Source organism: Sylvia atricapilla, chromosome Z (assembly GCF_009819655.1).
Source record: "Sylvia atricapilla isolate bSylAtr1 chromosome Z, bSylAtr1.pri, whole genome shotgun sequence".
Taxonomy (NCBI): domain Eukaryota; kingdom Metazoa; phylum Chordata; class Aves; order Passeriformes; family Sylviidae; genus Sylvia; species Sylvia atricapilla.
The window spans coordinates 68531924-68542177 of NC_089174.1; the positions used below are offsets into that span (position 1 = coordinate 68531924).

Here is a 10254-nt window from a genome sequence, read left to right on the forward strand (position 1 = left end):
TTACTACATTTTTGGTATACAGAAGTGGCTCCCTGCCACATGCAAACACACACACGCAGGCAGAGCTCAGTTGCCTCCAGAAAGCAACCTCTCACAAAGAAGCAGCTTTCATACATGAGACATCTCATCTGTGGGGACAAGGTTAACCCGAGGGCATCGGTGAAGGGATATGTGTGTGCTCATACTTTGTGTACAGCTCTTCAAAAAAGCACATCCACTGTCAACTGCTCTGGACAGCTGTCATCGTTAAAACAGATGATGTTTCTCAAACACACAGTTGAAAAATGAAAATTTATTATTAGGTTCTTCTTAATTTGAGAGGCCTCTGCTGAATTTTTCACCCATAGCTGGCTGCTAAAGTATTTACTAATTATGAGAGTGTGATTCAACTTAAGATATCTTTTGTGTGGCACAAATCCAGAAGATCTCACTGATTTTCCTGCAACTGATGCAGCTGTATCTCCAGCGTGGTCCTCACACCCAAGCCTCTCTCACCGTATCAAAAACTGTCGATGGCTTCGGTACAGCAATGAGAGCCACATGCGCCCTCTCCAGCGATGTCTCAGAGGTGACGTTTGCAGTGAGTTACTGAAACCCTTCCCCGGGACAACTGCAGGACTTGCCAGGGGAGATGCGGAACGCGGGAAGGATGTGACCAAGTTACCTGCTCCGCGGTCCGCGGGGTGGTGGTAATGCCGAGGTGGGCTGGCCCAGAGCAGGCGGTAGACAAACAGCTGCCACAGCTGCCAGCCCTGCGCCTGACTCTCACACTCGTGTGTACCCTGCTGCCTTCCCCGCGGGCAGCGGGTCCCCAGCCGCGGACACGCGTGAGCCCCGCGCCCCCTCTGCCCCCCGTCCTCCGCGGCCGCGGCGCTCACCTGAAGCAGGTGGTGAGCTCCCCCGTGGATTTCAGGCAGGGGTACCGGGTGGTGGCGATTTTGTTCTCCGAGCAAACCTCCCTGCAAGGCGGGGAGTATTAAAAAAAAAAAAAAAAAAAAAAAAAAAAAAAAAAAAAAACCACCAACCCCAAAAGGTAGGAAAAAGAAAAATAAGGTGGTGGATGGGGAGGAAAGGCACAGAAGCAGCCTCGCCACCGCAACACCCACCTGTCGCCGTCCTGCGGCTCCTCCCGGTAGGTCCAGGCGTGCCCCAGCGCCAGGAGCAGCAGCAGCCGGAGCGCGGCCAGGCTGCCGGCCGGCCGCCCCATCGGGCCGTCGCTCCCCTCCGCGCCGCGCCGGCTCTGCCCGCCCCGGCCGGCGGCGGGGCTGCGCCGACCCGCGCTCCTCCCGCCCCGCCGCGGGGCCGCCCCCCGCCGCCGACAGATGTGCCCGCGGGGAGGGGCCGCGCGCGCCCAGATGTGCCGGCAGATGCTGCCCCGCGGCGGGGCGGCTGCCAGATGTGGCAGGGTCGCGGCAGATGTGCGGCGGGAGTGAGGGGACATCAACGCACAGCCCCGCAAAGCCACGCTCCGCTCCCGACCCCCCCGGCTGAGGACAGCACGGGGAAGAGGGGGAGGAGGGTGCCCGCCCCAGGGTGAGGGGGACGGAAAGTGGTGGAAAGGTCCGAAGCGGCGTGGGTTGATCAGCGGCTCCCGGTGCACCGCCACTGATGCTTTCCAGATTCGGCTTTATCTTAAATCTCTTCCCCAAAGGAGCAGAGCAGTTCAAAGCATCTTGCTGCGACGGCTGTTTATCCTTGTGTACAGCTGCCACTTCCCCACCATTCATAAAGACGGAGATAATTGACATCAGACTCTGATAAAGCAGCGCATCAGGTCTGGCCCGTTGTACCAAATCCTGTTTTCACCGTTCAAATGCTTGGGACCAGGGGAGCGAACCTGCACAACCACCGTGCCTTTGCAAAGTGTTGGGCAAATGCATTGGCTTTGATCACCACCAAGTACCAGAAGCTCCAAGGACATGATGGGGTGCAAATCAGCCTTTCTAGCACTTTCACCTGCAGTATAAAAGACCTCATTTTGCAGTCAGAAAAAAATCAGGGAAATGTGAGCAACGGTTTGTACTCATGTATCATTACAGCCAGGAAAGTCAGGGTTATGCAAGGAACTGTAATTCCTCTGTTAAACCACCACAGGAGTAATACAGGGGTGTAAGATCTGAGCAGCACACTTCTCTATTTTTCCCCTGCCACAGGCAACATTTAAACAAGTAATTTCACCATTCTCTGCCTCAGTTTCCCATGTCTCCAAAAGGAAGTTCCTGATAACAAAATAAGCAAATAAACATATATCCCCATATATGAATCAGCTATGATTAAGCTGTTGATCCCTTTGGTATGTCATCCAGTACCCAGAAGAAAACAAACGATAGATGAACTGGGAAACTGTGGGATTTTTCAGAAATTTTTCCTGATTTGCACATCATCCACTGTCACAGCATCCACGGTCTGCTGCCTGGGCTGTGAACTGCCAGCTTTAAGGTATTTCTCTCCTCTAGGCAACACTGCACATTGACTCTACTCCTGTGCTCAGTTAAGAAAAGGAGTGCTGCACAGCAGACATTTTTCCCTCCCTTGTTTTGGCTTTTGCTTTCAAGAGGATGTTTCAGATGTTTATTGTGTCATAATTACTCCTTTTCCTTTATATAAATAAGTTAGCAGAGACAGGACTTGCTGTCTTGAAGCCAGAGAAAGCCAGAGGTCTTTCTCAGAGGGCTAAGCCCTCACCTCTTCCAGGCAGCCTCTGCTGATTTGGAGATAACAGGAAGAAAAGCAGGACCTGGGTGCTTGGACCTAAGAGCGCAGGAGACACCTGTCTCCACATCATGTTCCTTACCCTTCCACTCAAAGCAGAAAGTATCCAGTGACAAGGTCTGAAATGAAGATAGGTCTGCATTGCTGTAACCCCTGTGATGTCTGTCTATAGATAACAAAAGGATTTAATCTAACACATTCCAGAAGTGGTCACTAACCCTCTCAAAATGCTCCTTTTTTTAAAAGAGATTGAATCCCACAGCACAGAGTCGAAATCCTTTGGATGATTTCCAGCTCAGACCCAAGTGTCATGAATGCAAAAGGACTTTAATTTTAAAAGGCCTGTATACAGGCCTGGCATAAGTATGCCTCCAAAAATGCTGTTTTCTTTCCCAGAATTTCTGCCACTCAGTGTAGATCAAATTCACTACCTGAACTACATAACTTGTCTCCTTGCCTTTTCTTTAATCCTTGCCCACCCACATAGCACTGTATCAACACACTGCTATCTTTTTAATTAAAAAATATTATATTAGCTTACATATGTATTTACTTAACCCATGCTAACAGCCTTGCTAATTTAAAAGTGGTAACCTACAGGTGAAGCTAATCCTGTACTCAACTCTTTTCCAAAGCAGAGCCCAAAGTTTTATATTCAAAATAATTTCAGTATGATCAATAACTATTGTAAAGAGAGGCTAAACAGCATCATACTTTGCAACTGGTAACTATATTGCAGCTGAATACATTAAAGTTGGAGGTTTGGTCATTTTGCTTCATCAGCTCCATCTCAGCTTTAATGACCATGCAGCCAGGGTCATCCTGAGAACAACGCTTTCGTCCTGAAAAGTGTTGAAGGGTGACGGTGGTTAAGGAAACATGGAAAAGTTCCTGTTGCCTCAGGGAAGGAATGGTTGGGGCTGTTTTTATATATAGTAAATAAGTAGAATGGGATTTCTCGTGTGAGGGACGCTTTTCCTTGTGCAGGGTCATGTTAGTTTTGACTTGCCCTACTCAAGCACGTATGAAGTTGATTAAGCTGCACACTAAACTTTGGAACACTCTCAAAGAAAAGAATGAGGAATTCAGTGCAGTAAAGTGCTTATCAGAAGTTTTATTTACACTGTTTACATAGGAAGAAGATGCATTGTTTCCTGCAATTCATTCATAATGATGTTGTTGAATTAATAATACAAATTCAAGTTTATTTTCTGGATATTGGTAATTGGAATAGCCTAGAAGCAAACCTTGATCACTGCCTTCGAAGAGCCTTTTTCAGTAGTAGAAAGGCACAGCCTCTGAACATGAGCAGAAGAGTATTCAGAGTGCCTCTGACTCCTTAGAAATAGAAAGGTTGTTTGCATGCATGATGATCTTGAGGAGTTACTAATTATCTACTATTCACTGATTCTCCACCAGAACAGTTGTGTTAGGCACAGTACAAATGCATACAAGAGATTTGAAATTTTGATAGCGATCCTAAACATAGAAGACTATTTTTACCCCCTTTCTATTCCCACCTTTAAAAGAGCTATGACCACGATGTCTGGGGAGGAAGTGTGGGGGCAGGGGAGCACAGCGATTTTTTGTTTGGTTAGTTGTTTTTTTTCAGATGTTTCACTGCAGTCTTTGGAAGTATGCACTGTGATTATTCTTGATCCATTTACAAACGACAGTTTCACTAGTGTATTTTCCATCTGCTTCAAACATAAAGCAAGTAACCAGTTATTGTAAATAGTCTTAATCCCACTATAGCATTGTGTTTGCATCAAGTACCAGGTCTCCAGCTGTCAGCATTGACATGTTCGGGGACATCAGAGCAAGGCTGAAGGTGTAAACAGACAGAAAACAGAGATTTTCAAGAACGTCTTCGGCAAATACTTTGAAAGGCCTGATGTTGGTCATTCACGGATTAGACTCACTTCCAGGTGAATGCCCAAACTGAACCTGGAAGTCAAGATCCAGACTTCCACTTTCAAGGAATATTGTACAATCCAAGCTCAGCTGCTACACACTCACCTAGGCTTGGGCAGCATAAAGACTTCCCATGCCATTTGAACTCCAGGAGACACCTAGAGGAGTGTTCCATCTCAAAAAAAAAAAAAAAAAAAAAAAAAAAAAAAAAAAAAAAAAAAAAAGCCAAAATCAGATAACAGAGAGAGATTTAAAAAAATTCCTGAATAATTATTATAGCTCTCTCTTTCCCTCTAGATAGAGGTGGAATTTCTTCTTAACCTCTACATGAGCAGCAGAGTCACCCGGTCTGTAAAAGGCTGTGTGAAGCAAGGAATAAACAGGCAGAGCAAAGGCTAGGAATGAATGCAAAAGGTCTCAGAAATGATTCCCCAGAAACAGGTCTGGGACAGGAAGGAAGAGAGAGATGGTCCAGAAAAAAAAAAGAGAGGAAGTATCAGAGGAAAACTTGGGAGGAAAAAAGGCTGAAGAAATGCCAGGGAATAAAAAGGTCTGCTCAGAGTAAACAGGTATTACATCCTGAAAGGTGATGGTAGAGCACCCTTCAAAGCATCTGTCAGAGCAGGGAAAAGGCAGAAAGAGGTGAGAAAAGAGTGGTATAGCCACAGCAGCTCCAAGTTATGTTTGGGTTGCGAAGAGCAGAGGACAAGGTGAAGAAGGGCTAAAAACTGGAGAAAGGCTGTCATTCTTCTTACCTCTACCAACCATCCTTTTGCCATTTGATAAAGTGTGAAACTGTGAAAGTTAAAACATTTTATTTGTTTTGCCTAGTAAGTTAAAAGCACGGTCTTACTCTGTGCTACAGCCCAATGGTAAAATACTCAACAAAACTTGCATTAAATAAAAATATTGAGGCAGAGAAAGATACTTCCCATCACAAACACTACAATGGCACTTAATCCATCTAGGAGACAAAAAGTCTTTGCTTTTTGTCAGAGGCATTTTTTAGAAAACATGTCAATGAAGGACCAAGGCAGTTGAAATGTGATGCAACTGTTTTGAAAATAGCCATGGAAAAAGGCACATCAGAAAACATGAAATGGTGACCATCAGGCACTGCCTCCAGAGAGGATCACAGCTACAGAAAGGAATTGCTTCTATTTCACAGATAATTACAGGGCTCATCTTAGATTAGCAGCAAAAATAAACACCTTTTGAAAGTATCAGCTAAAACAATAACACTGCTGATGAAGAAAAAAACACATAAATGAGAGCACTAATCCACCAAAAACAAATCCCGATGGATACATGGGACATGGCATCACACTAACCAGACCTGACTTATTTTTCGGGGTTCGAATTCCATTTTGTTATAAGATATTAGAGCTGAAGAATGCGAAATCTTCCATGACATCCCAGCTATCAAACACAATCCACCTCTGCAGCTCGTATGTGCTCCTTTTCAGTCTGGGCTCCTTTGAAAGGCCTGGGACACTGCTCTGAGTGCATGGACAGCAAGATAAACAGACAGCTTCTATCCAGTCTTTGTAAGAGTCAGAACGAAGGCACTGTGCTTCTGAAGTTTACAAGGTTATCCAGCTAAATTGCTCCTTTGATGAGCATCCCATGGCAGTGTCATATTCTAGAAGCCCTGGATGTCGAGGAGGAAGGTCACTGACCCAGAAATCACTTTTTAACAACAAGCACTTCCCACATCTCTGTAGAAGAAACTAAATAGGTGGGAAACTAGATCTGGTGATACAAATTGAACTACAATTTGAGCACTTGTTCTTTTATTTTCAGAGACACGTTTTGGTGGCAGCACAGAGGAAGATGGTCCTGGGAAGTATTCCTTCTTTTCCACAAGCCAAAGGTGTCTTTTGACTAAAAAAAGCTGTGGGAGCCCTGTTCTAGCACGCAAGCTGTTGGCAAAGGAAGTGCAATACTCAAGACTGCCGCATGTGCATACCATGGAAACAGCCTGTAAATGGCCAGATTCTGACACCATCAACCCATTTAGGATTATGATGGATTGCCAGCAAGGCATTTGGTTTATTTTGCTAGCTCTATGCCAAATAATGCAGAGACTAGACACAGAGGTTTGAGCAAGAGGAGACCTTAGTGAAAAATCCACGCTAACTGAAAATTTGCAAATAAAGGGTGAGGTATTTTTTTGTTTTTAATTACCTATGGTTAACTGACAAGCCTTTATTTTGCAGTATAGAATATTGCTTATAGAAAAAAATGGTTTCTTGCAATGGCTTGCAAATGCTAGGAAAATATGTTCCAGTAACTAAGGCATCAAGCCACAACTGTGGCTTATGTAAAGTGTCAAGTATTTATTCATTCTGATGAAAGTATCAAATTAATAGACACCTTTGAAAGTGAAAAAAAAAAAACCTGGGTACTTACAGAAATTATGTTTCACACTACAGAATATTAGAATATATAACAATAGTTCCTTACTACCTTCCAATGCAGATTTCTTCAAGGATTGTTGCACACCATCCTTCCTAGCTGCTAAACCAATTTTTTTCCATTATGAGCCCATCCACAGCAAGTGGTAGAGACAGCTCAGATATCTGCCATGGTCTGGTCCCTGCAGATAGAGCCTCTCACAGATTTGCCATCCCACCTGCAGAGCAGGAAACATTATCTCATGGGCTGTTCAGCAACTATGGCCTAACACAGCTCCAGGCACCTCAGGTAGCTGCAGCCACACGTGTGAGAAAGCTGCTTCTCCATATCTAACTGCAGTATTCCTACAGAGTACTCCCATACTTGGAGCTATGCAGGGGAGCTGAGGAAGGCCTGTGTCACAGGGGGAAGCAAAGCAGCTCTCATGTTGCTCTGCTCATGGCAATCCTTGGAGCCTGTGCCAAAGCAAATGCAGCCTGGAGACTCTGTGCACGTGTCCCTGCTGTGGCATCTCCCCCCAGATGTGTTTTCTTTGGCTCAAGCACCTGCAGAGCCACGGGCACTTTTCAGTGGTAGATGCATTAACACAGACGCAACTAGATAAAAAATCCCAAAGTTTTTGAGCACTCCTGGGGAGGAAAACTCCCTGTTCATATGGCTATGGAATCATAGTGCTTCTAGCTGTGGGCAAAGACAGGTGCAGGGAGGCTTGAGAGATGATTGGTATGCCATAGATTAAAATCTGCCTCTCCTGGGGTGCTGACGGCACCTGCCTTCCTTGGAAAAGCTGGGTCACACACTCACACAAGCACAACCCCCCCAACCCTTACCTTTAAATCTACCAAGGAAGGAATGGTTTAACTTTCATGTAATTTATAAGTGGGCAAATGAACTTTTACACAAATATAACCCCCCCACACTCACAGACTTGGGCAGGCTGAAAATCAACCTGGCATGAAGTGGAAGCAACAGTTTTACACTGACTTTGCAGTTTTCCCTGACATGGAAATGGTTGTATGTTTCATGCTTTTAATCTCCTACATGCTGCTTTTGTTGCCTTATTAGTTGTGATACATTTTTTCCATCTGATTTCCTTCTAAATAAGGCAGCTTCTACTGAGGAGTTTCATTTCTGCCCTACAGAGCAACACATGTAACTCATCACAGAAATGGGCTCGATTCAGACCAGTCACCCATCTCATTGAAGTTAATCTGGCAAAACACAAAAAAAAAAAAAAAAAAAAAAAAAAAAAAAGAATATGACCTTCACTCCACAGCTTGTGACAGCTCACTCACTGCTTATTTATTCTGCTCTCCTTGCAAAAACACTCCACACATTCAATCACATCTCAAAGAAAGGGGTCAAAAGGCAAGTGTTTTTAAACTGTCTCGGTTAAAGAGTCCCTTCCCATTAAAGCTGCACTGGTTGTGCCAGAGATAAAAGACTGTTTTCTATGAGAACTGACCACTCTGACAAATCAACAATTAATTACTCAGAAATAGACTCTGGCCCATTCATTACAGGAAAATGAATTTCCAGGCACTGTCCATGATTAACAGTGAATGTTTCCTAATTCTGTGGATGGCTGTGTGAAATATACATGAAATTATCTAAATCTTTATTTCATGATTAACGGTACTGCTTCTGGCCTGATCACTGTAGTGGATGGCCAAAGATTAAGAAGTTTTAGGCATTGGTATGAGACACTCGCAGGGAAGAAAATCAATGATGAAAAAGAATCGCAAAAATTTATTATTTTGAGCTTGCAAAGTGCTGAATACCTATTTTCAGGGATGGATGTGGGAGATTTCAGGGTCTGTCAAGAACAGGCAGGAAGCAAACTGAGCATGTTGGGAAAGGTAATTCTGCTGCCAGAAAAGGAGAAAATCCACATTCAGATGCCCATTAATTGAGGTGTTAAATTGTTAGGATAAATACAGAATTTTGCCTTGAGAAGAACCTTTCTCTCCAAAACAAGCAATTTACATCTGGTTTTACTTCAGGCTAAAAGAGTCCTGATCCTTGTCTGTCACTGGAAGGCTGATTTGCCACAAGAGGAAATTGTGCATGCTTTACACCAATGAATCTGAGAGACATTCTTTCCATACTTATCCCTTTGCAGGTCCTTTAATACTTCAGGCAGGCAGGGCTTGATTTCCCGCATCTTGCAAGAAGGTCACTCAAAATATCTGGCAGTGCCCAGTTATTCACAACGTGCATGTTCCAGGTGCTCTCAAGGAAATACGCAGCAAGGTCTCTAAGGCCTTGGGGCACTGTGATAACAGGGATCCAAGTTCTTGTGACAGAAAAAATAAATCAATCAGCTCTATTAAAGTGCTTTACAATGTTCAGCATCTCTCAGCAGCAGTCTGGAAGGACCAAAACACTGGAGAATTAAGTTATACTGTTGTTGTAATTCCACATGGTCTTTTGCAGCCAGAATACTGTATTTCAAAATTGTGTTTCTCTTTTTTTGCTATGTATCAAGTAATAGCTTTTCCAGGTCTGTATTTCAATCCAAACAACTCCCCAAAAAACAAAACCAACTGAACAACAAAACCCAAACCCCCAAAAATACAGACATATAGAGAAAAAAAAAGATATCTGCAGAATAATATTTACTTTACATTTAGTTTGATTTCTTAAAGAGGTGAGAGGGATCTATCTCGATACTCCAGAAAATGACATTTCTGTATTATATCTCTGCAGCCACTACTTACCAAAGTTAGGTCATCTATTTTTCTCTCTTAAAAAAAAAAAAAAAGGCCAGAAAAAAGGAGCAATCAAAGGAACAATCATAGTAGTAACTAATGTCCACTGAAAAACAGTGAAAATTAGCAATGCATACCTTGGCACTTAGCTGAACCAAGCTGCTTTTCCTAACTGCCTCTTCTTCCAGGCATCCTGTCAAAATATTTCCTTGAAATACGTTCCTAGTGTGTGCAGGAGCTATTTATAATCTACAACACTTATTTTTGGATCAAATACATGCAGGTGGCTAGTTGCCATGAGAGCAAAGGGGGTTCAATGAGTTACAAGAATGTGTACAAAATATTACCCTTGGGATAATGGCTTTCCAAGCTGAGCAGCCCATGCAAGCAATCAGACTGTCAGACGTGGTGTCAGAGCAGGCACAGCACAGAAACAGGCCGAGGGATGCATCAGCATAGCCTCACCCCGCTGCTGCTGCTTTCTGCTTCTCTCTCTGGG

General features: G+C 44.0%; 1 protein-coding gene across 1 annotated transcript in view; it reads right to left on the reverse strand.

Moving 5' to 3' along the window:
• Positions 1–1441, reverse strand: part of CCBE1 (collagen and calcium binding EGF domains 1) — a 93683-nt gene extending 92242 nt beyond the window's left edge. The window contains exons 1-2 of the mRNA XM_066339505.1: positions 1107–1441; positions 879–959 (exon numbers count right to left, since the gene is read on the reverse strand). Coding sequence (XP_066195602.1) covers positions 879–959; positions 1107–1441 — 416 coding nt within the window. The remainder of the gene's footprint in view (positions 1–878; positions 960–1106) is intronic.
• Between the last annotated feature and the right edge of the window lie 8813 nt (positions 1442–10254).